At 40.5% G+C, this 27,428-nt stretch overlaps 1 protein-coding gene and 1 long non-coding RNA gene across 3 annotated transcripts in view; one reads left to right on the top strand and one right to left on the bottom strand.

Annotated features, from left to right (window-relative positions):
• The window catches only part of RORA (RAR related orphan receptor A), a 729,290-nt gene that overhangs the window by 17,062 nt on the left and 684,800 nt on the right, over window positions 1–27,428 (bottom strand). For both annotated transcript variants that reach the window (XM_032175265.2, XM_032175266.2), the window contains 2 exons: window positions 16,989–17,074; window positions 312–453 (listed from right to left, as the gene is read on the bottom strand). In XM_032175265.2, coding sequence (XP_032031156.1) covers window positions 312–453; window positions 16,989–17,074 — 228 coding nt within the window. The remainder of the gene's footprint in view (window positions 1–311; window positions 454–16,988; window positions 17,075–27,428) is intronic.
• Window positions 1–27,428, top strand: part of LOC131381116 (uncharacterized) — a 94,304-nt gene that overhangs the window by 25,767 nt on the left and 41,109 nt on the right. The window lies entirely within an intron of this gene.

The following is a 27,428-nucleotide window of genomic DNA, read 5'->3' as shown; positions in this document are numbered from 1 at the left end:
CTTACCGTCAATCAATCGACCTACCTATAATGGCTGAAATATCAAAAATCTGAAGGTGTTCTGACCACAAGACACTTCTCCTCCACACCAGCCCCACCCGTCAGCCAGCCGGCTGACTCTGAGGACGAGGAGGAGGAGGAAGCAGCTGCTGTGAGTTCCATGTAGCTGCCAGAGGAGCATGGGGGGCGGGGCATAAGGTGGAATAATGAGGAGGGGGCAGGCGGGGCAGATATTGGCAGATCTGAGTCCAGGTTTCAGAAGGCACTTTCACAACCCCGTGCAACTGTACAACTCAAGCTGTGAGAGCTCACCATCTCGAGACATCCCTACGGCAAGGCATTTCTGTAATCGACAGTGTTGGCAGCGGTTTCTACTGGTTCGATCAATCAAACAGTTCTTCTGACGAGGACAGGAGTAGGTGGCATTGCTTTGCTGACTTCTCCTGAAAAATCCCTGTGATACGGTTAAAAAATATAAAACAGGTTAGTGTCAGAATGAGTGGTATGATACTAAAGGCAAGATGCTAAGCACTGAGCGGCATTAATATTTAATGGAGAATTAAACTTGTAGCAGAATCATGCAGGAGACCATTAATGAAATTAAAGTCACTTCTTTTTCCTTGAGTAAAATTGATCCCCAGGGCCTAATCCTCCATCCCTTATACCTGCAAAACTTTCTTCAACTTCAACAGACAGTTGCCCATGTAAAAGGCACAGGACCAGGTCCTTGTTCTTGGCTTCTGATGATCAAAAGCAATGTGCCTGATGGAATGATACAACGGGACTTACCTTTAGCCTTTATCTCCAACAGATTTTTTTGTACAATAAATACAAAACACTTCCCTGGAATATCCAAGTTAAGGAAAATACAGCCACACCATAACTTAGGGCACTGTGAACCTGGTGAACCATGGTAATCTTCACTAGCCGACTTCAACACATGGCCCTTTAGGCGTTTCTCACTCCCGAAGTCCGAATCTACCATCGCAAGCATTAGATAACACTTGGATGGATTATTTCAGCAGATAATCAGATTGGGAATATTCCCTCATCCCTGACAGTTTAGAAATACATGTTCAGAACCATGGCCTTTAAAGATTGAACAAATCCAGTCCGATGCTCATCAAGTTCCTCTGGTGTCAAGTGCTATTTGGGAAATGAGAGGGGATACAAAGATCTATAAGGAGCTACTGACCTCAATAACTTTATTTTTGTTTGTTTTTGCTAACTTCCTGAGCTGTATTCTTAGCTGATTAATTTTCAATGTTTATTCTTAGAGTGTCAAGTTTTCCTTTTAGTGATGTTTTAACAGCAACCCAAAAGGTTTACTATGTAGTATTTTCATTCTCATTCAGTGAAAAACATGTTCTCATTTTCAATAGATTTCTTCTTTAATCCAGATATTATTTAGAGGCATATTTCTTAATTTCCAAACACATGGGGGCTTTTTTTCGGGGGAGGGGGCAGCATCTTGCTCTGTCACCCAGGCCAGACTCCTGGGCTCAAGCCATCCTCCTGCCTCAGCCTCCTGAATAACTGGGACTATAGGTGCACACCACCATGCCTGGCTAATTATATATACATATATATATATATAATTTTTTTTTGTCGAGATGGGGGTCTCACTGTGTTGTCCAGGCCTGTCTTGAACTCCTGGCCTTAAGTGATTCTCCCGCCTTGGAGTCCCAAAGTGTTGGGATTACAGGCATGAGCCACCTTATTATCTTTTTATTGCTGATTTATCTTTCAGTGGTTTTGCAAGCTAGGGATGTATGCAGGAAAAAAATAAGGTAAGTAGAGTCATTTCCATGAAGCAAAGCCATGAAGGGTACAAAAGAGAATTATTACCTTCAAAGCTTTAGTTGTGAATATAGATGACCCCAGTGAGGGCGACACTAGTGGGGAGAGGTAAAATCCTAAAGAATTAACAGAGTGGTAGGTAAACTGATAAGGGTGCTCTCTCACCAAATGATTTTTCTGGAGGTCAATTTGGCAGTTGTATCAAAAATTTTTAAAAAGCCTACCCACTGAGCTAGCCTTTTAAGACGTTAAAGAAATATTAAGAATGGTTATATTAAGAACACAAGGGTGTTCTTCACAGTACTATCTATAATATACAGAATGTAGAAAGATCCTAACTGTCCAACATTACTGAATTAAAAGAGTCATATTGTATACTCATACAATGGAATTCACCCACTACAAATGGTATTTCAGAAATATAATTACTGATATAAAAGGTGATAAAAATATACCATTGAATGTTTAAAAAAGGAACTAAAGAGCTAAACATAGTATAATCCAAGTTTTGGGGAAAAAAAGGACACCCATATATTTACTATAAAAGAAGATTTGGAAAATTATGCCCCAAATTGTTGGCAATAGTTGATGGGGCCAATCAGATTTTAATTTTCTTTTTGTTTATCTGTGCTTTTTTTTTTTTTTTTTTCTACAATAGGCAGATGGGAAGGTATGTGGGCAGCTTGAGAAGAAGTGCACCTGCCTTCCTTTGTAATGGCTGGGGGCCTTTGTCAACCAAGTTGATGTATATGACCTCAGTTTCCAGTTCTTTGGAAAATCCAACCTGGGATGGGACAGGGCAGGACCCTGACTTCTCACTCCTCTTGCTTTCAGCCAAGCTGCTTGCTAACCTTGACATGGGCAAGGCTGGGGGCCTCATGTCTCAGACTGTCTCTCTGTTATACTTTAACTCTACCCTCGATCAAGTGCCGCCTCTTCTGTAAAGCAATCTCTCTCTTCTGAAAAATATCTAAAGCTATGTTTTTTATTTTATTTTATTGTTTGTGTGTGTGTGTTTCCCCTGTGAAAAGGAAGTGAGAAGAAGTAAAGCTTTCTTTGGGGCTTACTAGAGAGAATTCAAGAAAATATAAATGGTCACAGAGGCAGATAATCCTTAGAGATACCAAGAGGTCAGCTGTCTAGGTATTCATTTTCCTCTGAGACACATAATCTCTGTCCAAGCTGAAAGGTGTTTATCTCTTCCTTGAGACTCTCCCACCGTTCATAGCATTCTGTAAAGGCATCACTGTGGATGCTTAAAATCAGGAATGTATTTGCTTTTCCTTTAGCTGAAGTTGAGTTTTGTTTGCTTCACATTAAGCCTGTTACAGTTTCTTGTATGATCACCGAATATCGGGAATGTCTGATCTCTTTTTTTTTTTCTTTAAGTGGAGCTAGTACTTGAGGGCTGCCATGCTATTTCCTAGATATCTCTTCTGAAAACCAAATCCCAGCATCTGTCACCTTTCTTTCTAGGCTCTTTTCCACCTTGCATATTTCTTTTCAGAATCCTCCCCAACTTCTTCACTACTTCTTTTTTTCTTTTTTAAAACTGAGGCAGGGTTTCGCTATGTTGCCCAGGCTGGTCTCGAACTCCTGGGCTCAAGTGGTCCTCCCACCTTGGCCCCCCAAGTAGCTGGGATTCCAAGTGCGAGCCCATGTATCTGGCATTATCTCTTCATTTCTTTCAAAAGTCTGAAATCCCTAACTAGACACAGCTCTTGAATAATGGTTGGGTCATTAGTGAAAAGGATGCCACTTTTTAGTTTGCACACACACACATTAAGTTAACTTCCACCCACCATTAATAAAGTCCAAGACTGTTAACATAGAAGCCATATATTAATCATCAGCTAGCTCTGCTTTAAGGGCATGAGGATGATGATGACAGATTATCAGTCTTACTGAGTACTTGTATTAACCATATCTTTTTATTCTGTATTTTGGATGCAGACATCTTAGGGCTTTGCAGACACTAGAGGGACTGCCCTTGCAGGGCTGGATAACTCCTACATACAGCAAACAACCTGCTGTCAGCCACCTCTCACACAAAACCAAGCGGGGTAGAGCCCACACCCAGGACACTTTCATCAGGCCCTTACGCTTCTCGCCATGATTTCCCTGCGCTGGTCACCCTAGGGCTAGGTACCAGACAATTAGGGACAGCCCCTACCTCCTAGCGCTGTCTGTAATGATTCAGACTAGCCACTTATCCTAATCCTGCTCATCCTGCTGCGCCTTCCTTCCTGTAGAAAACACCGTGGAGGCTCTTGGCAGTGTTTCCCCACATCCCTCTCCCCTTCACTGACCCTGGTGCTTCCCTGTGTGTCCCCTGTATGGCGTGGCATGGGCCCTGTCTCTAGGGATTTGTGAGTCCAGCACTCCCTCCTTAATCGCCGTTTTGCTTTCCTTGTTTCAGTTACTTTTGTCAACTGCAGTAAAAGAAGATTAAGGTATTTTGAGAGAGAAAAAGAAGGGAAGCAAAGAGAGAGAGAGAGAGACCACATTCACATAACTTTTATTACAGTATATTTTAATAATTGTTCTATATTATTATTGTTGTTAATCTCTCATTGTGCCTAATTTATAAGTTCAACTTTATCACAGGTCTGGATGTATGGGAGAAAACAGTATCTAAGCACATGGCATTCCCATGAGGCTAAGGGGGGACTACTGTGTAATAAACTTCTTCCTGCATGGCAGTCATTTCCAGATCTGTGTGTCATATGGTACCTGATTAAAACAAATCCCAAATACCATTAAAACAGCACTGACTTCCTACTAGGCACTCTATGCTTTAGGCGGATTGTGACATTTACTTCTGACAAGGGCAATATTGGGCAAATCCTATCATTTCCCTGGTTTTAAGGCTGAAAAAACGGAGGCTTAGAGAGGTGTAGTGACTTTCTCAGAGTCCCAGCTCTAGCATGGGGTAAAGCCAGGATATGACTTCACATAGTTTAACCCAGAACTTACACCGTCATTTTGTTTTGTTTTTCTGCTTCTCTTGTGTGTCAAAAGAATTCCTCCTTAGTTGTTCTCATACAGGGCAACCATTAAATTAGGCAGTGTAAAAAACAAGTTACGCAGAATAAAGTAGCAAGAGCAGTCTACTGTGAAATTAGTGTTTTCCCTCACTTTAGCACCTTTAGCTGACCCAGCTTCCTACCACCCAGACATTTTACAAAATCTCTCTCTGCAGTTGCCTCCTGATCTGGATTAAGAGTCACATAAGAAAATCAGTCTCATGAGTCCATCATTTTTCCTCATTTCTGACCAGAAGTATTCTGCCCCATTTGCTTCACCTTATTTCTAAATCACTCTAGCTCATTTAAACAAACAAACTTACTGCAAGGGTACAGAATAACTATCATTAAAGATGTCTGCGTAATTATGCCATAAGTTGCAAGGCAAACTCATGAAGCATTCCGTATGTTCTTTGAGCAGTGGCACTGTGGCTCGAACCAATGTCCAGCTTCCACACTATCTGCTTGGAAGAGGATTACCCTTATTTGGAAGTCACAGTTTTGAGGATTTGGGGAAAGCAGGCACACAAGCAGACACACCTTATTCTTTACAGCATCATTTATACCTCAGCTAAGTCAGCTGAGCAAATGCCTGCTGAAAAGTTCTGGGAGTGGCATAGCTAAGAACCAGAAAGGCGATCTTTTGGATTAAGTCAACAGAGTCATACCCACAAGGAGAACTATCAAATATCAGATGCGAGAGGTGAAGTGGGGTTCTAAGGTGAGAGCTGAGAAGGGAGAAACGGTAAGTAAACCTCCATGACTCAGACGAATACTGAACTTTGCATTTCAGGAAGAATGAGGGTTTGGGTTGCTTCTTTTTCTTTTTAAAAACCTCTTCTTTTCAGTATTCCTTGCGGGGCGGGGTTCTCAGAGGATTAAGGGTTTGGAAAATTAAACAGATAAAATACTAAGAGTTAAATAACACAGAAGAGGAAGAAGGATTAGAAAGAGGAAGAAGAAGAAAAGTAGAAAGTGTGGTAGGTACCGTCCTACCTCAAGGTAGAAGTAGTGTGTTTCTAAGTACAGAGATAGATTTTGTCTGATTGGGGAGAAATCCTGCAAAACGATTAAGAAGTGAGTGAGCTGAGAGATGAATTCCAGGGATTGGAGGTCATACGGAGAGCAGGGGAAGCACAAAGCTAGGGCATGGAGTTTTGGGTGGAACTGAGGAGGCATAAAAAAGTGCTGAAGTTGTGAGCTGGGAAAGGTATCAAGTACATAATTAGGCAATTTTGTTATTTCTAAAAGATGAGCTAACAAATTACTTGGCCGTCATAAAAGTTCACTTTTTATGGATGTTAAAATACGTGGAGATGTTCATTTACAAACATGGTGGGCTTGAGCCAGAGAGCCACCATGATACATTTCAGGTAGTGTTATGTTTAGTGTGACTGTGGCGCACTACCACCACCTAGTGGCAGCAGATTACCATGCAGCTATTGCAAGTAGAAAATTAGAATAAAACAAACAGGCCTTTGGCGCTGAAAGACTTTGAGAGATTATCAGGTACAGCAGTTCATATACAGGTGATGCATCAGAAACACCCACAGAGCTTTTAAAAGATACACCTTAAATATATCAAACCAGAACTTTTGGCGATGTGGTCCAGGCATACATAGTAGTTTGAACAATAAGAAACTGCGATTTTTATAGGTCAAAAAAGAAAAAAAATTGTCTTTTTTTTTTTTTTTTTTTTGAGACGGAGTCTTGCTCCGTCACCAGGCTGGAGTGCAGTGGCATGACCTCGGGTCACTGCAACCTCTGCCTCCCAGGTTCAAGTGAGTCTCCTGCCTCAGCCTCCCGAGTAGCTGGGACTACAGGCGTGCGCCACCATGCCAAGCTAATTTTTGTATTTTTAGTAGAGACAGGGTTTCATCATGTTGGCTAGGATGGTCTAGATCTCTTGACCCCGTGATTCGCCTGCCTCAGACTCCCAGAGTGCTGGGATTTACAGGCGTGAGCTACCGCTCCTGGCCAAAATTGTCATTTTTATAGTAAATATTTTTTAAAAGCTCCCCGAAGACTTTGACTGCCTCTTGTTAAGAACCATAGTTTTCTGATTTGCCAAAAACAAAATTGAAGCTTAGAATGTTAAATGACTTGTCCAAGGTCCCATGGCTGGGACTCAATCTCTTGTCCTGATTTTAAGTCCAGTGTCCTCTCACTTACGTGTATCTTCTTCATTGTGGGACAAACAAAAAAAGTCACACATTCTTGATTTCCTGACACAGAGTCCCTGCATATCTACCTTTTGTTTCAATTCCTACTGTCTCAAAGACATCTCTCCAGTGTTTCCTCCCTTATTTCACCTAGCTTTTCAAAACGCCTTGCGCTGACTTTTATTTCTGATATGTGTCTTACCTTCTCTGGAAATTCTATTCCCTAATACTTTTTCTTTAAAAAAAATATGACTGCACACTATGAATTTTTCACTGACCCCATTAGATGGGAGCTCGGCAAACTGGGACAGAGGCCATGGTGTTCAGGAGAAGGCTCATACCAGGTTGCAAGAGCTGAGTGCTAAAATTTCAGGAATTTTGTTGTTAAGGCTAGTTATTAAATCTGTTATTACACATTGACCCATTCCTGACATTAAAAATTAACTACTTTTTAATGATTATTTTACTATTATCAATGTTCTTCAGGTTATCTACATCAATTATCCTTATATCTGAAGGTGGAAATACTATACCATGCTGTGCTGCTGTGCATCCCTTCCCTACTCTGCATTCTGTGAAAGAGCGGGTCGGGTGGCTTGAAAATGGCCATTGGTGGGATTATTTACACCACAGAAATTGGCAAATGTTACAGATCAGGGTTTGATTTATTATTTTGCTTTATTGTCTAGATTTAAAAAATGATGGCCCAATGCAGTGGCTCATGCCTGTAATCCCAATACTTTGAGAGGCTGAGGCAGGAGGATCACTTGAGGCCAGGTGTTTGAGACCAGCCTGGGCAACATAGACCCTGTTTCTACAGGAAATAAAACAATTAGCCAGGTGGAGTGGCATGTGCTTGTAGTCCCAGCTACTTGGAAAGGTGAGGTGGGAAGATTGTTGGAGCCCAGGAGTTTGAGGGTGCAGTGAGCTGATTGTATGTACCACTGCATTCCAGCCTGGGCAACCGAGTGAGACCCTGTGTCTTTAAAAAAAAAAAAAAAAAAAAAAAGACCAGGTGTGGTGGCTCACACCTGTAATCCCAGCACTTTGGGAGGCTGAGGTGGGCAGATCATGAGGTCAGGAGTTCGAGACCAGCCTGACCAACATGGTGAAACCCTGTCTCTACTAAAAACACAAAAATTAGCTGGGCTTGGTGGCAGGTTCCTGTAATCCCAGCTACTCAGGAGGCTGAGGCAGGAGAATTGCTTGAACCCAGGAGGCGGAGGTTGCAGTGAGCTGAGATCGCACCACTGCACTCCAGCCTAGGCAACAGGGCGAGACTCTGTCTCAAACAAACAAACAAAAAAAACGGATGAAAATTATAATAATGCAGATTAAACTTAACAGTACATATCCAGTGATCCCATTGTGAATAATATAAAAAGTGGAAGAAACGTTCTTCTAGTATTTAAAAACTATTAACTGAGTCAGCAAGGAAGTTGTTCATGTCATCGTTGGCGAATGAATGAAGTTCCAAAATGTCTTTGTTGTTTCACTCTCTTCTTATTCATTAATGTAAACAAAATATCAACCAACATTCATGTTGGAACTAGTCTTTCCTCAATTGTAACCATGGGGATAGATGTAGGAGTTCAGCAAAAATCATGAGAGCATTCAGTGAGAATCATTTGTCTATATGAAACTTAAAGAATGTTGTATATTTTATTGTTTGAAAATTATGTAAAATTATATCAATGAGATAGATACCAAAGTTATCTACGTACAGATAAACACTTTTTGCTTTCCAGAGAGCCATTTGTTCACAGCTTACCAGCATGTGGCTGGCCTGAGCCTCATCCTTGCTGTGTTACCAGCTCTCCATCACTTTGTTTCAATGCATCCCCTTGACTTTGGATAGGCATTCACCCAAAGTTGTGGTTTGGCCTTCTAGAGCCCCCATTGACTTTCTGGAACAGAATATATATATTTAGAGACAGGGTCTCTGTCACTCAGGCTGGAGTGCAATGGCGCGATCATGGCTCACTGCAGCCTCGACTTCCTGGACTCAAGTGATACTCCCACTTCAGGCTTCTCAGTAGCTGGGACCACAGGTGTATGTCATCATGCCTGGCTAATTTTCAAATTTTTTGTAGAGGAGACAGGGTCTCGCTTTGTTGCCCAGACTGGTCTTGAACTCTTGGCTTTAAGTGATCCTTCTACCTAGGCCTCCCACAGTGCCGGGATTACAGGCATGAGCCATTGCACCTGACCTAGAAGAGAATATATCTTGACCCACAGCCTGTTTCCCAGCTGTCTTCTCCAGTGTTTTCTTGCTCAGTGACAGGCATCATCTTTCTCTCAGTTACTCAAGGCAGAAAGATGGGCTTCACTTAATCTCTGCCTCCTCCCCACCCATATCCAGGCATCACCAAGTTAGGCTGCTTCTTGGCACCTTCCTATTTCTCAGATCCATCTACTCGTCTCCATCTTTACTGCAGTTTTCTTAAGTTTCCATGTCTTTCACTTCTTGAGTTTGTTATTATTATACAACCTCCCAATTGGGACCCCTGCTTCCATTCTCATTCTCTCCAATCCATTTCACACAGTTACTAAAGATATCTTTCTAAAACATCAAACTGATCAAGTAACTTCTCTGCTTATAAGCCCTTAATGGCTCCCTGCTGATGACCAGGCAGTGACCACATGTCTGGGCAGCTCTTCTCAAAGTCATACAAGGACCAAGCCTAAACTGCTATGTTCACAGTTCCCCAAAGAAACTCTCTCCTTCCCTTCAGGAATCACTGAGAAGACATTCAGTTGCTCTGGGAAACTTCTCTGACCTTGGTCCTCTCAAAGCTGGTTGAGGGGCCCCTCCCATGTGTACCTTTAGGAGTCCTGTATTTGTCCCCCTCCTGGCCCTTGTTGTATTATTAATGTCTACCTTTTCAAGGGCCTGACTGCCTTGTTTCTTTGTTTCCAGTAGCTAACCCAATAATACTTAGAGAAGTCAACAAATACTTGCTGAATGAACAACCAGAGGAAGAAATGGTGGCAGTGATAAAAACAGTGGTGACGATATGCTGAGCAGCTACTCCCTACTAGGCACCATGTTGGACACTTTGCCATCATTATTTGCAATCCACAACAACCTACAATTGGCAAAGTAGGGATATGTATATCTGCTTTACAAATGAGAAAGTTAAAGTTAAGAGAGGTTAAGCCGTGTGCCCAAAGTCACAGAGCAGGTAAGGGGAGGGCCCAGGATTTGAATTCCTGAATCCTAGGTGTATCTTATTCCAAAGGCCATAGACTTCTTAATACACTACCTAAAAAGCACCAAGACAAACATGTAGGGCCGACTGAATAACAACAACAACAACAAAAGATGAACAAACAACAAAACAAACACATAAAAAAACACGTTTCATTTCTGTAGTCCGAGTTCCCTACAATGGTTCAGATGAGGGAGATGGCATTTTATAGGGTATCAAATACCAGGTTTCCATACAGGTAGGAAAGCACTCATTTGTCAGATATATTTTAAAAGCCTGGAAATATGCCTGGCACTTCCTACTGGAGTTTTTAATAGTTTTGCCTAAGTTCATGGGCTGGCTGGACGCTGCACTGTGGGTGTGGCTGGGAAGGTGAACGGGGGTCTGATTCTGAGTTGTCCCCTCCTGCGTGGGGCTCCTTCTCAGTGAAACACAGGCTGAAATGCTGATCTGATGTTTGGTCTTTTGACAATTTTCACTTAATGAATTGATTCCTACAGTTCATTAACATACCCACTTCCACTTCTGTATACACATATGTCTTAATTAGCTGCTCATTGGCTGTTTAATTACAAGAAAACAGCTGACAGCTGCCTTGCTGAATTCTAATGGCAGACGCTTTGGAACGGCTACACACTTGCTTTTGACAACGAAGATTTATTCATAACTCTGTGATTTATTGTGAATGCTCATATGCCTGCCCAAATTATTGTATTTTCCAGTACAACTAAAAATTTGGAATTTGGGGGACTGCTGAAGTGGGTGTATGTCTACCTTTCATTTTATGTCTGAGACTAAGAAAAGCGGAGAATCTTCTATGTAAAAGCATGTACTGTGTTGCAATTTTATTTATCTTGGCAACTTTCTGTTGAGAATGCTCAGAAGCATGGGGGTGAGAAGGAAGAAATATCTTTGGATCAGTGCGGGCCAAAAGTTAACTATCTGGCTAGAGGGGGAAAAAGAGGATAACTTCATTTTATTGAGGGGGTAAACATAAAGAGCATGCATGGATTAAAATCAAGCAGATGAAATTATAAAATTAAAGTTGGGTGTGGGGCAGAAATAAGAGTCCTCAAAGAAGCATATGAGGAAAAAAAGTTGTTCTTTCGAAAGAGCAGGCAGCCTCATTCATGAAAGTTAGCTGGTCCAGCCCTATACTCATACATCTGGCAGCAGTAAATCACAGAAATTGAGATTTCCTGAGCTACGTTTTTGTTCAATAGTGACTGGCCTCCCTGTGGAATTGTAGGCGCAAGTGGTCTCTGATTAAAGCTGCCCACGTGTCATATTTGGTAAGTGTCGATATCTGCTTTTGACCGTGCTTTGCCATACTCAGATCAATCCAAGTGAAGACATTCAGCAATGGTTATTCCCAAGCACGCATGAGGGACCTGCCCCAAGCCAGGTGCTGTGTCCTGGCATTTTCTGTGCGCTGAGGAAGGGCAGCAGTTACTGAGATGTGATTAAGATCTAAACAAACAAATAAAAAATGTGAATCATCTTGATGCAAATTGGGTTTTAACACAGCCCTACCACTTGCGCATTTCATCACAGGACTGGAAGATTTAGCTAAACAAAAATTTTCGCTTACCGCCTGTGTATAACAGAACCAAAACTCAGGCATCGTAAGGATGTAATAACAGCTTGTCCTCCCCCAAGTGGAATTTTCATTTTAAATGTCCAGCTCTAATACTGGGGCCACATATTAAAAAGCATTAAAATAAAAATGTTGAGCATGAATGTATCAATGGTGAAAAGTGGACAGAATTAGTTCACGACTAGCGACATTTCACAACTGAGATAAAAATATTAGAATCCTCTAAAAGACAATTTGGGCCTAAAAGGAACATTCATAAAAGCTTGTTTTTACCTAAACATAAAAAGCTCCAGAAATGGCTTTAACTACTTCAGTGGGGGAAGGTATCACTTATACACTCTAGATATTTTTGAAAAGGCTTTTTTATTGTTTAAGAAAATATATTTGTTAACGCAGAGACATTATCTCAAATTATCTTTAGTGGGTAGAAGAGGAAGCTTTGAATAAGACATCATCTTAAATGTATTGATTGATGAGTGTATATTGGACAAATGAATGCCACTTTGTTCTTAGTCTTATCAAGAGGAAAAGGTTTTAAATGTAATCAGAAACCAATTCACTAACCCCAATACTGGATCGTGCATTATCATTAAAAAACTTGCAGTTAAAATTGTATAGCCAAAATATCTAAAAGGATATGGGTTAAAAAATGTATGCGTATGTGTGTCTTGAGACCACATGTTCATCCTCATCATCTGAGCAGCCACTGTATCTCATGATGAAATTAGGAACAGAAGTTGAATGGCAAACAAGATGATTTCTCAAAAGCAAACTTAACCAATGATTATTTTCCTCCTAACACTTCATATTTTTATTCACTTTGAAGATTGAACTTTAACATCTACAGCCTCTAGTGTTACCATGGCCTTTTCCTCTGCTGGCATGGGGCACGACCTGCCCCTCCTCCCTGGCAGGCCTGCCCCAGCTCACGTTATGCCCCCTCATCATGCTCACCCAAGGCTGAAACTAAATTCTTTTCCAAGAGCTCAGAAATGTCTGTATGAACAGAACTAAAAACTTTGCAGGCCTGGATTCTGACATATGTTCTTCCGAAATGCAATATTCAGGCTGAAGCAGTGCCAATACATTGTTCCCTGATTCTTTCAAGAGAACAAGTAAAATACATTTATAATAAAAACCTTGGCATAATGGAGTCTTTAAAATTTTGAGGATGGTGTGCCTGTTTACCCTTATCTACCTTCCACTAGCCACAGAAAGTGACCCTTTGCTTCAGTCAAACTGAGTTATGTGCTGTCCCCTAAATACAACCAAGACTGCCCTATTTCTGGGCTTTTGCCTCTGCCATTCCTTGTTCTCCTTCTTCCTCAGCACAGAATGCCCTCCCAGCCACCTTGATTGGGAAAATCCTTCCTCAGCTCCAGCCCACGGTTGGTTCCTCCTCAGTGAAACCTTGCTAGGCCAACTGTCCTCTAGACCACCTAGGTATGCTGTCCAGTGGAGATGTGCTTCTTTTTTCTTTTTCTGAGACAGGGGTCTTGCTCTGTTGCCAGGCTGGAATGCAGTGGCGCCATCATAGCTCACCAGGAGCCTTGAACTCCTGGGCTCAAGCAATCCTCCTGCTTCAGCCTTCCGAGTAGTTGGGACTTCAGGCAAACACCACCATGCCTGGCCAGTATTTTTTAATTTTTTTGTAGAGACGGAGTCTTGCTGTGTTGCTCACACTGGTCTTGAACTCTTGTGCTCACATCTTCCTCTCACCTCAGCCTCCCAAACTGCTGGGACTACAGGTGTGAGCCACTGTGCCCAGCCTATATGTGCTTCTTATGTATATCATAGATTGTGGCCTTACTCTATATTAGTTCTTGCATTGCTATTTAGCTTTCCCTACACAGGCCTCATCTCTACAACTAGACCATAAACTGCTTGAGGGAAAGATGTGGTCTTCTATGTCTTTGGATCCCTTACAGTGCTTATATAGTGCGGTCCCAAGGGAGTGCTCATAGTATTCTTTTCTATTGGCGGATTCTACATAACACATTGCAAATGGTCACAGCAATCAAGACTATATCCATAGATGTCCCAGAAATAATATCTGACTATACAGAGCAGCATTACCAATCCACCAAGAAGTCTGCCTAGTAATGACAATGATAACAACAGCTAACAGTAAGTGCTTGTGATGCATCTGGCATTCTTCCAGGTACTTTCCTTAAATGCATGTGACAACCCTATGAAGTTATTACAATTACAGTCCTCATTTTACAGATGGGGGAACTGAGGCACAGAGCAGTGGTATAGGTGCTCAAGCTGGTAAACAGCAGAGCTGGGATTTCAACTCAGGCAGTGTGGTTCCAGAGTCAGAGCAGAAGCATGGCACCTGCTGTCTCTCTACAGACAGCAAAGGGGTTGGGGAGAGGATGAGCTAGGAATGGCCAGAAATGACAGGAAGTGCTACTAAAGCTTCTATCATTTTTGCTGTTCATGTGCAATGCTTAGCAACTATGTGCCAAAATAATTATTTCAGCAATTACACAGGTCCTCTAGTTTCTTATGGTGTCAGCTTGTTAATTTAAAAATGCAATTTAAAATACATTCATAAAATGATTAGCTCAGAAGATGACTGATCACCTTTTTTCTCTCATTAGATATGTATTTGATATGTCTAATGTGAAATTTTTCTTATGTTTAATTACACTATCACAGCAAAGTTATTTACAATTGATCATGATAGAACCACCTTTACCTGGTTAGAACATGATAAATAATTAACATAAAATGGCAAAAATAGAAGTCTTTTGACTTCTATTTTTCTAACTCGGAATAAAAGTGTTAGTTATAGCAGAGAGAAATTATAATGGAAAACAAAGAAAGAGTATATGTATCAAATATAAGCATATAACATTGTTCAAGTCCCTGGCTAGGCATAGGCCCAATCTGTTAATAAAATTATGTTTTATTTATTTTGTGGTTTTCATTGGATAAAGTCAACAGAGAAGGGGAACAGCCACAGATAACTGAAAACCACTTTGGCACTGAGGAGGTATGCAGACAAGATCTGGAAGGGAATCTAGAAAAATGACAACTTTGGAATAATAGATACCTTTTGTTTTCTTATTGCTTTTATTTTTGTCATGATAAATACTAAGAGTAAAAAGAAAATTCACATTGTTTGTGCCGTGGTACTCAATCAACTTAGGTTTTACTCAATAGCATCTTCCAAATTGTTGGGGTATTTCACAGGAAGTAGCCCCTACCCCCACCTTGTCCTTTCCCCAGACTCCATTCCTAGATAATCACTTCTGTCAATTCCTAGGTAATCACTTGCCTTACTGACAGATTCAGAGGAAGCCATCAGTTTTTTGGGCAGAATGAAGGGACAAATAGTGAACTGGCATCCGGGATGCTGCCTAGAACCCTGTCCATTTAAGAAGACACCCAGGTGATATGCAGTGCACAAAAAGCACTGGAACTCCCAGCAGGCAAGCACTGCAGTCTATAAACCCTCTACTGAGAAAGGCCATGGCATGTCTACCAGGGACACAGATTTGGGAGGCAGAACACAAGACAGGGTGAGGGTGAAAGGCAATGGCTACCTGGCCACGTCAGACAAACCAGCTCCAAAAATCAATGCGATGACAGTGGCCACAGGCAGATCACTTTCACCTTATAACCTGGGATGGCATAGACCAGACAGATTATTTCATTTTGTTTTGTTTTTCATTATTTTTATTTACTTTTTTGGAGAGAGGGTCTCACTCCATTGCCCAGGCTGGAGTCCAGTGGTGTGATCATAGCTCACTGTAACCTTGAACTCCTGGACTCAAGTGATAAACCTGCATCAGTCTTCCCTGAGTAGCTGGGACTACAGGTACACACCACTATACCCGGCCTCTCATTTTGCTTAATTTATTTAATTAGTCAACTAATTTTGAGGGAGGGCAGATTTTGGAAGTAAGGGGCATAGATGGTTCCGTAGTATGCAGAAATCTCAAGCTTTGCTAAGATGGGATCAACATGAAGCATCTGTACGTGTACAAATTAGCAAATGTTACCATGACTAACAGTAAAATGAAGAATTAAGGAAATTATGAGGTTAATTTCCTTGAAGTCTCTTAGTAGTCATTTGTGTCTGTAGGTGATTTTGTATTTTACAACATTGTATTTTCTAATTTCACGAAAGGAAAGGTAACCAAATTCGTGGATTTTATTTTTTGCCTCAGCCTCAAAAAGCCTTAGGGCTGATTCAGGCCTGGTTGTAGCAATCGGCTGTCTCAGAGGCCTCCTGCATGTTTAAATAGCTTCTCTCCTGTTTATTTTGCACTGTTTTATCCTGTAAGCTGTCTCGAGGCCCTTCCAATATAAGCATGAGGATTTAAATCTTAATAAATTGAGATTTGAATAATAGAGGTAATCTGGGCTTGGGGGGTCTTGAATTATTGGGATAAACATCTCTATTTCCCATCTGCACATTATGCATGTGCTGTATACATTGCCCCATGATCAAGGTCAGAAATAATAAAATAGTCATAGCAGAAATAATACTGATAATATTTAGAGTTAAATAGCACTTTTCCGTTTGTAAGGACTTTTTTATGTACAGATTCTCCTTCTACACTTTTCCGTTTGTAAGGACTTTTTTATGTACAGATTCTCCTTCTATTCTTGGAATAGTCCTAAACAGGAAGATCAGGTGTCATACCCGCTTTAAAAATGAAGCAACTGAGTGACAAAGAGATTAAGACACATTCAAAACAATATGGACGAGTGGAGGCAGTAGGACTGGAACTCAGGTCTTCCTGATAGCTTTCCCACAATTTTGCCAGATGTGTTAACATATGTGTGCTAAAAATAAGACTCAATGACATTCCAATTAAACTTACTGGAGATATCATTTTACAAGCTTATGACAAGGACATTGTAGAAGTCTGGAGTTAGCTCTTTTTTAAAAAAGATTGCCACAGAGATTGCTCATGAGTTCAACTCTGGGGTTGAAAGTGATAAACAAGCAATGCTCAAATACCTTTTTGTAGTCTCCTATTATTTTGAAGGAAGGAGTAAAAATATATATAACTTCCTTAATTTTAATTTAACACCAAAATATTTCTTCTATCCTGTCATTTCTTATCATTCAAAATTCTAAGGAGTTGAATTTTAAGACATAAGTGGAGACATAAAAATCACGAAGATACATTCTAACATTAATAGAAACAACAACCATTAAAAAGGCTTACCTTGCAGCCTTCACATGTAATGACACCATAATGGATTCCTGATGATTTGTCTCCACAGATCTTGCATGGAATAATTTCAATTTGAGCTGCAACAGAAGCACGCAACCAGTTAATTACATTTTCTTTTAAACACCTTATAAAAGCGTTCCCTGATCAGCATTTGTATAGTGAAAACTAATAACCTGCTAAACATTATACTGCATTAACTATTCATTGCTGAACTGTGAGGGTCCCCCTAGAGCCCTGGACTAAATTATGGCTGCTTGTTATATAATAGCTTTCGGGTTATTAAAATGGGTCATTTGAGAAGGTGTTTAAGAACCCACAAGAAGACTGGAATCAGCATTTCAAAGCTTTCAAGAACTGGAGAGTTCCGCAGTTTAGGCCTCAGAGCAAAGCAGATACTGAAATGTTTCCTCCAATCTCATTTTCTATCATTATTTTTAAAAGATCATAAATCTGTCTTGGTTGAGCATTATAGCTTGACTGCTAGAGAAAAATACACTCTAAAAAGTCAGGTCTAGTTAGGAAAATGATTCAATTCAAAATATTAATAAGTTACATATGATGGTAAGAATTCCTTATCTTTTTAAAAATTAACGCAGTTGCCATGTGTTAAAAATTAGTCCATTTGTGTACAATCAGAACCTTTCAACCATAGAGGTAATATCCTGTTTGAATTTAATAATGATGAACCCTGACAAATAGGATGTGTTGCTTCTGAGTTCTTTACATTGGAAATTTAGTTCCTGGTACAGAGGGCATGTGTTTCTACCCAACTGATTACTTAAAGATGCCTCATGCTGGAAGACCCGCAAATAACATGTATCACACCAAAGTTCTCAAATAAGGCAAAGCACATTTCTAAGCAAACACATTATATCTCAAAGTTAAAAAGAGCATAATTAAGGATAAAAAATAAGGAATAATTAGGCAAAAGAAAATCCTTAGATCAATTAATTACTAAATAGAATTTATATGTGAAATAAAGACCAATGTTGAGCTGTATAGACAGGATGGGAACAGTCACCAAGTTTACCTGGAATGTGTCATTACGCTAAATTCATTTTCCATGGTTTTCGCTACTGGGTATCATATTAGATTACCTACTGAGTTACACACACAAACACAACTGCAAGTGCCCAAGTCTATTTCATTTCTATATAGCCCTTACCTAGCCCCAGACCTTACACAGAGTAATTTCTTTGTCCAAAGAATATGTCACATAGTGTAAGTACCACACGTAGACACACAGCCCACTCTTTCTTCTAATGTAATCCCATATCCTGGGATGATTTCACAACCACTTACTTTGGATTTAAGGTGATGTTGCATTCAATATTTAGAGCACACATGAAACTATTGGATTTAACCTCATTATAAACCATGTGTACTGCTAACTCCCTTTCTCAGGGCCTAATACAAGTTAGATGGTGACTTTTAGGGAGTTAGATGGTGACTTTTAGGGAGTGCAAGCTATTCTAAAAGCTATCCATCATTTTTTTAGTGCTTGCACACTGAGTTTCTTTGCTGTCCAAATTTAGAGATTGTTCCAAATCTCACATCCAGTGTATTTTCTATACTCTGGAGGCTTTCTAATACCTCAATAATGGTGACTTTGGACACTAATAGGTATAGTTTGAGTTAAGCAACTTAAGCAAGTTAATATGTTTAAGGTTGCATTCAACAAAAGTTGTCATTTGCAAGTCTGCCTCATGTTAACACTTGGCTTGATTTCTTCAAGAAAAATTCTTTATGAAATATGAAGTCTAATAATGTCTCATACTGCACAGTCCTTCCAACATGTTTGTTTAATACAGTCAAGGCAAAGGTTTGTGCCACAGATCTGCAACTCTAGAGAAAGCGAGTTACGCCTAACATTTTTCAGAGACGTGCAAAAGCCAAGTGGAAGTAGAGAAATGCTGAAAGGTGCTATCAGCTGAGAGTTATTGCCTGCTTTTCCCTACATGAATTGAGTAGGCTAGAATGAGAACCAGCCTCCCTACCCTGATTCCTAGGAATACAATAATTAGGCAACATAAAGTCCGTGAACCACCTATTAAACAGAATTTATACATGAAATGAAGAAGACCTACTTGGAGCTGCTTCTGTCCATGTCTCACCTCAACGTGTAATGACAGAAATTAGGGATGAACAGACCTCTTTAGCTCCTAGCATTTAAGTCAGCATCAAAACTACCTGACGCTAAACTTGGGCCTTTCAAGAGTTATCTTCATTCCATCTTAACAATGAGGGAGATCAAGCATGTTTATTTAGTCCTTTACAAGAATTTATGAAGGCCCTGGGCAGGGCCTATTGAGAACACTGAGTAGAACTGCATCTGGACAAACTGAAAATGATATGCAGTATTCCTGTCCAGTTGGCCTGGACTCACAGTGGATTACTAATTAGAAGTGAAGTAACGATGTTTAAGGCTGTGACCAAGATGCCTGCCTGGCATGGAGGTCTGCTCATGATGGGGGTGGCCTTGGGAGTACCATACTGGCCCCAGCACTTCCACCCTTGGTATGGCTCATGTCCTGGTAGGGGTGAGGGTAGGGGTGCAGGTGGGGAGCAGTTGTAGTACAGACCCCAGAGTTTGGTGCCACTGTGACACAGGACTGATGGCCTGAGTCAGGCTTCAGCTCGCAGGGGTTTTCAGATCTGGAGGATATTTGAGCGGAGACAGTCACGAGATCTGTGGAGGCCAAGACGCTTAGGATAAATGGACTCAGTGTAGATTCACTTGTATTTCCAGACAGGGGGGCCATTCACTTAGATCTTTGTCCCCATGGTGTCTGTGCTTAGTTCCAGTGGGCTAAAGAACCAGATTTAATTGAAACAGGCTTCACCGGGAATCTCACGGTAAGGTGGTAGAAGGGTTTCTGGATAGCAAGTTGAGGTATTCTGATTGGCTAAACTATTCTCCTAGGCTCCCTCCTGCTTGGTTCTCTTATCTCAGATGACAATTTCAGTTGCAAAGGCACTTTAGGAAATGGCTAAAATCCTCCTACTCCAAAAGCAAACCCTCTGAATGTGATCTGATCACACGTGTTGATATTCCCAGAAAGCGAGCATTTGCAGATTAGAGCAGGGCACTTGCTCAGCCCTTCATTTAACCCAGCGATGCACAAAAGCCCTCCCCATCCCCCATTTTACTCAATTTCCAGAATTTAAATGAATCCATGAGAAAAAACCGCAGTCAATGCCTTGCAAATTTTTCAAAAGGAGGCAGTTTAGTTTTGTGAATTTGAGTTTTCAGTCCAACAAGGAGGAGGAAGACAAAAATTCCTTTGCCCTTTGCCTTTCATCATGTAGGCTTTTCAGTTTCCCACCAGGTAGTGTGGTTATCTTCTCAAAACAATCTCCTTTTAACACAAATTATGAATCTTGGCCCATATATATATACTGCACACATTAACTCAGCCAGCATTTCAAAGGATGAGTTCTGTCAGACAGCACTACTGTCAACGTTCACAAGTATATTGATTAAATTAGCCCACATACATATTCATCCCAGCAAAGAAGTTTATTGTGTAGTGGAATATCTGGAGCAAGATGCGCACATATAATCATGAATTGGCTTCACAATGAACAATCTTGCTATGAAAAATTCTAATTTGCCCATATTTTCAGCTCTATTGCCTAAATAATTTGCTCTCTCATGCACCCTATGTAATTCAAGCAGGCTCTCCACACCTGCAGAGGCAAATGCCGTTTCAAGGAGCTGACAACAAGTGGCAGCGGGCATCAGGAAATCCTGAATGCAAGGGTGCTAATTAACCAAGTGGTCCTTGGGGCTAGGCTGTCATTTAGCACTGCACTTCTAGAAGAAGTTTGCTTTGAATTTTTAATTATAAAAGGAAAAAGAACTTGGGCACTAGCATTCTTAAGATGACATTTATTCCTCAGGACCTATCTTAGGAGATATCATTGTCCAGAGAACAATGCCCATTCTCCCAAAGAATTAAAAAAAATTGTATGACAGGCACCCAGTACTTCATTCTGTGGGTGAGTAGTGATCTCTCAATAATAATCTAATTTATAATATCTACATGTATTTGTGCTAATAATGTGTCATGCATTATATCTCACTCACTTCTCCAATACCCTATGCGGTAGGCATCACTACTTAATTGTTACTGTCATCATTGTCATCGTCATCATTGCACTCTTGTTAAGCAATCACTAACCGGGGCTCAAAAGACATCCCCTAAGTAGTTTGTTTAAACTTAACACGGTACTCAGGAATTGATGTCAACATCTCTTGCTGGGAGTTATCCGCTTAGTTTATAACTAAAAATAACCATCAACCTTCTAGGCCATTGATCTCAGTTTCACAAAATTCTGGTTAGAATTTTAACCCTAAAATGACCAATGCCAACGTTTGACAGTTCTTAAGGCCGGGCAGATTACTTAACCTCTCTGAGCCTCAAGTTTCATACTTGAAGATTCAAGGATGTGATACATAAATCACGTACCATATATATGATATCTGTATGAGCATTTTATATATGTATTCTCTATATATGCCCATCACATAGTTTGTAGAAATAGTTGGCACTCAATAAATAGTAGTTATTATTATTGTTGTTGTTGATAAGAAATCCTGCCTTATAGTGAAATGAAATTCTTTCCTCCAGACTTTAAGCTCTTTCCGAGGTGGGGATAGAGAAAAGCTGCTTATCCTCCAAATAATATGACAAGCAGTTCCTACCAGCTACCACAGCAATCCTTCACAACATTGCTGCTTAACTGTTTGCCACAACACAGTGGTATGTTGCAATAAGTTGCAGGAGTGTCACAGGGAATTGGTTACTAATAAAAGTTTTACAAAATTAAAGTTTTTTGTTGGTTCACATAAAAACTAAACTAATATAGACCCAAGGTTACCCCAATAATATCGTTCATGCTAGCTCAATTGCACAACCAAATATTGTCTTGAATTGGACTGAATGGGGTGGGGTTACTGCTGGCTTGCCAGGAAACGGCCAATGGCCGAACCTTGGGTACACCTATGAGAACATGTCTGTCATGCTTATGAATGTCAACCAATTTTGTGTGTCTTGCAAAAATGGTCAAAAACTAGTGCTTTAAAAAGCCTATCTTTTACACAGATCTGTTGATGGTGTTTTTTTCTGAAGTGCAGAGAATATGGAGGACTTTTCACTTGCTATGTTTGTTACATATTTCTCTAATGTTTGAATTTTTTACAACCAGCATGTATTACTTTTCTAAGCAGAAAAACCAATAAAGATTAAAAAGAAAAACCCTAAGGCATTTGATTTTATTTTCAGTAAAATGGCTTGAGTCCTTTATGGATTAGTCACTTTATTTTATCCCCTGTTTAAAACTGCCAGGGTATTAAAGGCTTCTGCAGCTGCCTGAATGGCGGCCTGGCTTGCGTGTCAAGGTTAGCTGGGGGAGAGCTGCAGAGTCTTCACCTTATTCCCTGGAGGGACTTCAGGAGCGCCAGGCTTCTAGAATTTTGTGGCCCCCTTGTTTCAGGGCTTCTAAAGATGGTCATGCAGGTTGTGCTCTGCCCAGTGCGGCCTAGCTGAGGGGTCAAAAGTAGAGGCTGAAATGCACCTGGCTGTGAGCCTTGCTGCAGAGTGACTGCAACAGCCTGGAGAGAGGAAACCTTTCTTCAATCTGTCTGCCCAGACAAGCTCCCTTTTTTCAAACCCTCCTTCCAGGGGTAGTGCCCCTTCTTTATAGTGCTAGGAGTGGACAGTTCAGCGAGCAACATGCTTTCTCTCTACTGCCGTGGGAGGCCCCAGGACCCCATAAGGGTTTGCAGAGAGCTCTCATTACATCTCCAGGTGGAAGGGGAACAGACCATCGACCTGGACCTGTGGCTTGGAATAGAGTATGGGTGTGTTCCATAGCACAGGCATGTTCAATGGCCATCAGGGATGAGGAGAGCCGAGTTATAGCTGCATCCTCTGCAAACTAACGATGAACTTGTTTGGCCACCTGGTCTGCTAAGTATATTTGAAATATAACACTAATATGTTTCCCTAGTATATTATTTTCTTTTCTTGATTTTGGATTCTTTCACGACAGTATTTCGTCCTTGCTGAACATCACCAAAACAATTAGATCTCCAATTAGAAAGCTCTACTCCTTCAGTAAGCAGTCTCGCAGTCATTTTTGGCAACAATAGTAATGCCTGAGTTTTTGCAGAATTCTATATAGTTTTCAAAGAAGTTTTTATCCTTGTTAGCTTGCTTTGATTTTGGTGCTTTCAACATCCCTAAAGGAGGCAGACAGGTATTATCATCCCCATTTTACAGATACGGAAAATGAGCCTCAAGAGGGTTAAATGGCTTCTTCTCTATGTCCAGATTTCCCAGGGTTTTGATGTAGAAATAGCCACAAAAAAGATAGACTTGGTGTCTCTTTCCTATTCAGGATTATTTGATGTGTTTAGATTTATGCCATCACTGATCTGGGGCTCTTAGGAGGACATGACACCAAAAAGAAAGCACTGGGAGTGAGTTCAGCTAAGAGGTGGAGTTGGCCCTTCCAGGTCTCCCTCTGAGACTGAACTCCCTGGGTGGCCTCAAGCAAGTCACTTACTTACACCTCCACTTCCTCCATCCATAAAATGGAAATAATTCTTACCTCCCAGGCAGGTGGTGGTAAATGAGTGCTCACAAAACTCTTTGAAGATGAAAAACCTATATAAATGAGAAGCTTCAGGAAGCTTGCCATATCATTCTTGGCAAAGATTGTGACGCTGTGTCCTATTACCCATATCCAGCTATGCCACAAGGAGAATAAAAATTACACAGTACCATAATTCTCATCTGCTAGCTAGACTTACTTAAATTTTTTTTAATCATTGGTTTCCAAGATGCTTTCCCGAGGGACTGATGGGTCCAGATGTTACTATCTTATTCACAACTTAGAAGAAAAAGAGCACTTATATGGAGAAGTCGCCTCTCTATGCAAAGTCCTTGACCTAGCTTTATCTAGGGCTTGTACAGTCTTGCCGGGGCATCATGGAAATGGCACGATTCCCACTTGTTAACATAATAAACATATATGTCACCCTCTGACATCCCAGCCTTATTAAGTTGACATCTGACTCAAATGACTCTATCAAATTATAGCCATTAAAAAAAATGTTCTGCACCTTACTAAATAAGCCACTTCTCAAAAACTTCAACTGGATTGTAATTTCTCCGGAAAACTTAATGGCTTTAAAAAAACCATTTTTCAATAAAAAGTGTTAAGTATACCTACCAAATGCACACACACACACACACACACACACACACACCTCAAACCATCAAGAGATCAAACATTTGTGAACTAAATTTAAAATAAGACAAAATTGAAGTTTTGGAACTTTGACGATTTTTCTTCAGTCTTTTAAAGACTTAGGTGTGTAAGAGTTAAAATGCTGGGCCAGAATGCCCCCCATCTGAATTCAGAGAAAGCTGAGCTGTGTGTGCAGGAAATCTCTGAAGAATAAGGAAGCCAGGCACATCTTCTCATATGGCTTTCTGTGAATATGCAGGTGGTTCTGACAATGGGAACTGAATATTAATCCTTTGTAATATGTTTCCATCCCTACTAGATTAAGCTTTCTAGAGAAACTGACTCACATTCCCTGATGCATATGTATCTCTGCTAAAAGCCAAATCCAAATGAGCACGTTTATCCCTAGACAGGGAAATTCTGTCAAATCAGAGAGGAAACAGATTTTTCATATAGAAGAACAGTGGGTGGCTTTGATTTTTAGATCCAGTTCTCTCTAGAATTCTCCTATCACATAGTAATGCACAAACTGTTTAACTTTAAGGCAACTGACTCTTTACCTTTTTTGGTATCTACCTGGTAACTAATTTAAACCTTGAGTGAAAGACCTGAACAGCAAGAGAATAAGCTTCCTAATACTTCATCCTACTCATCTAGTGGGTCATATACTAAGTAAGTTCTCACCCAATAAATGATGCCACCATGATCAGCAATACAATCCTTTTTTTTCTTTTTTGTTTTTCCTCTCTTTTGCCTTTGCAAACAACAGAACGTATTTGTTGTTAAGGATTTGTGGGGTTATGTGATATCAAGGGCTAAGATAAAGGTAACTGGCTATTTAACCAATGGTTCTCAGTTGGCATAAGGTCCCTCTAAGATTCTAGAATTAACTACATTTTAAAATATAAAGTCCTTGAAGATTTTCTAGGACCCTGGGATCAGTAACATTTAACAAAAGTCCTCTTTCTCTAGAATCTCTCGGGGTCGGTTAAATGTCATTTCTTATCAGCAGGAAAGAGAACCCATTTATTTTGCTAAGTGATTAGACAGTGCTCAAGGGAAATTCCTAATAACGTTGTTTCCAACAATGGTGTCCCTTACATAATTCTGGATAATACTAGACAAAAAAAGTCATCTGACTCACAGAACTGCATACATCTTTTCTTGCGATCAACCTCACTCTAGATACCAATTCCTTTTTTTCTCCTTAACAGGAACAATTACGCACATTTAGGTGAAATCTTCCTTACAGCTGAGAGCACTGGGGTCAACTCTTTGCTTTCATTGCTCAGGGTCTGTTTTTCACAACAGAAAAGAACATCTTTAGAACCAAACCAAATCTGGTGATCTAGTTTCTGCTCAACCAAAAACATCAGAATTACACTTACTGCGTTTTATGAAACAATCTTACTTTACCCAATTACCCCCAACATTCTCACACCTAAGCCTATGAGAAAACCACTCCACTTTCCAGCTGTCTTATCTTCACACCAAATTTCACATAACCCCACAAATTCTTAACAACCATTGATTACTAATTCCACCTGCACAATTTCCATGACCCCCCCCCCATAACTGTGCGGTCACAAAACCCAGCTGCATGAAGTAAGATGTGCAGAAATGGGTCAAAATAACAATCCAGATTAAGTCATAAAAGCTTACCAGGTAAAGGAACCCATCATTTCTTTCCATGAGCTCTGATGGCATTCTGAAGATCTGCTACTGCTCATTGCATAGATGTCACTCAAGAAATATTCCCCAACTAAATAAACTGGATTCATGGTAAAAGACTGGAAATAACTTATTAACCACTTTAACATTGTAAGATCTTGAAGAATTAGTGACCAACTCCTAGAAATTCAACTAGTTCCTTCACCTCCAATTTCCAGGACATGGTCATTAACATCTAAACAAAAAATATGGCAAGTTCTAAGCCTTTCAAATACATCACAAATGTATTTCTGAATTGTGGCTCAATGGTATGTCAAAAAATTCTCTTTTGTAATGCTTTTCTAAGACAACCAGTTCAGCCAGGCATACTAATGACCAAACAACCCGAGGACTTGTTTCTGACTTTCTCTAAATGCATGGTCTTTAAACTTGCTGATTAAAGAAACCTTTCCATTCTTAATTACAACATATAAGCTCAACCTGGATATGGAGAATGGATAGCAATATTTGTGGATAGCTGAAGCACAGTTATTTCTGTGCCTATTCCCAAAGGGGAAGCAGCAGGAGCTGGTGGCTATTTCTTAGTAGGAAAGGGAAATACAGAAAGAGGCAGCAGAGCCTTGGGGATTTAAGTAGTTGTGAGACATAAGGAGAAGAAATGCTCTGGACCAAGCTAAGAGATGGTCAGATTTATTTTAAGAAGGTCTGACATCTGACCATCAATGCACACACTATAACACCTCATAAATGTCATTTTTTCCCCAAGAAAACGAAATGTATAGCCTGTGTGTTTATCTTGAAGCCACTTATTCTTATGTAAGTCATGCACTAGAGGCAAAGTAAGAACACAACAGCCATGTAAAGTTATCAAAATGAGGCCCGCACCACTGTCCTTCCTATTCCATTTTCAGTTTCTGCTCCTGTAGTCCAAGGTGCTTCTTTTGCCTGCAGAGACAAACATTTCAGATGACATTCTATGACTGTCCTGAAAATACTGCTATCAGCTATCCACTGTTTGGCAGTGTGTGTCTCTGTCATTTAAGATAGCTTGAGTGAGTGAGTGTGACATTATCACTGCAGTAAGTGAATCTTTCTAATTTGCAGTAAAAGTATACCATTCACACACTTTGGTACTTCAATACGGCAAGGTTTTGAAATCCATTTCACAAGTGGTGGCAGCACATTTCACATCGGATGGAAACGCACTCTGATTGCTAACAGCTGCTGTGGGCACAGCTTACTGTCACAGCCAGAGCTCAGAATAGCAGGTCCTTTTTAATGCCAATAGCTGCTACCATCTTAAATGGTAACACAGGCACACACACACCACACATACACACATACATATACCACACATGCACACCGTATGCTCACATGTACCACACATACGTACACTACACTCACATATACCATGCTCACACACACCACAGATGCACACCTCACACCACGGCACACATGCACACCTCACACACACACAGCACACAGGCACACCTCACACAC

The sequence above is a fragment of the Hylobates moloch genome, unplaced genomic scaffold (genome assembly GCF_009828535.3).
Source record: "Hylobates moloch isolate HMO894 unplaced genomic scaffold, HMol_V3 SCAFFOLD_14, whole genome shotgun sequence".
Lineage (NCBI taxonomy): Eukaryota > Metazoa > Chordata > Mammalia > Primates > Hylobatidae > Hylobates > Hylobates moloch.
The sequence above is the reverse complement of the archived record's forward strand: the minus strand, read 5'-3'. Positions and strand labels throughout refer to the sequence as shown.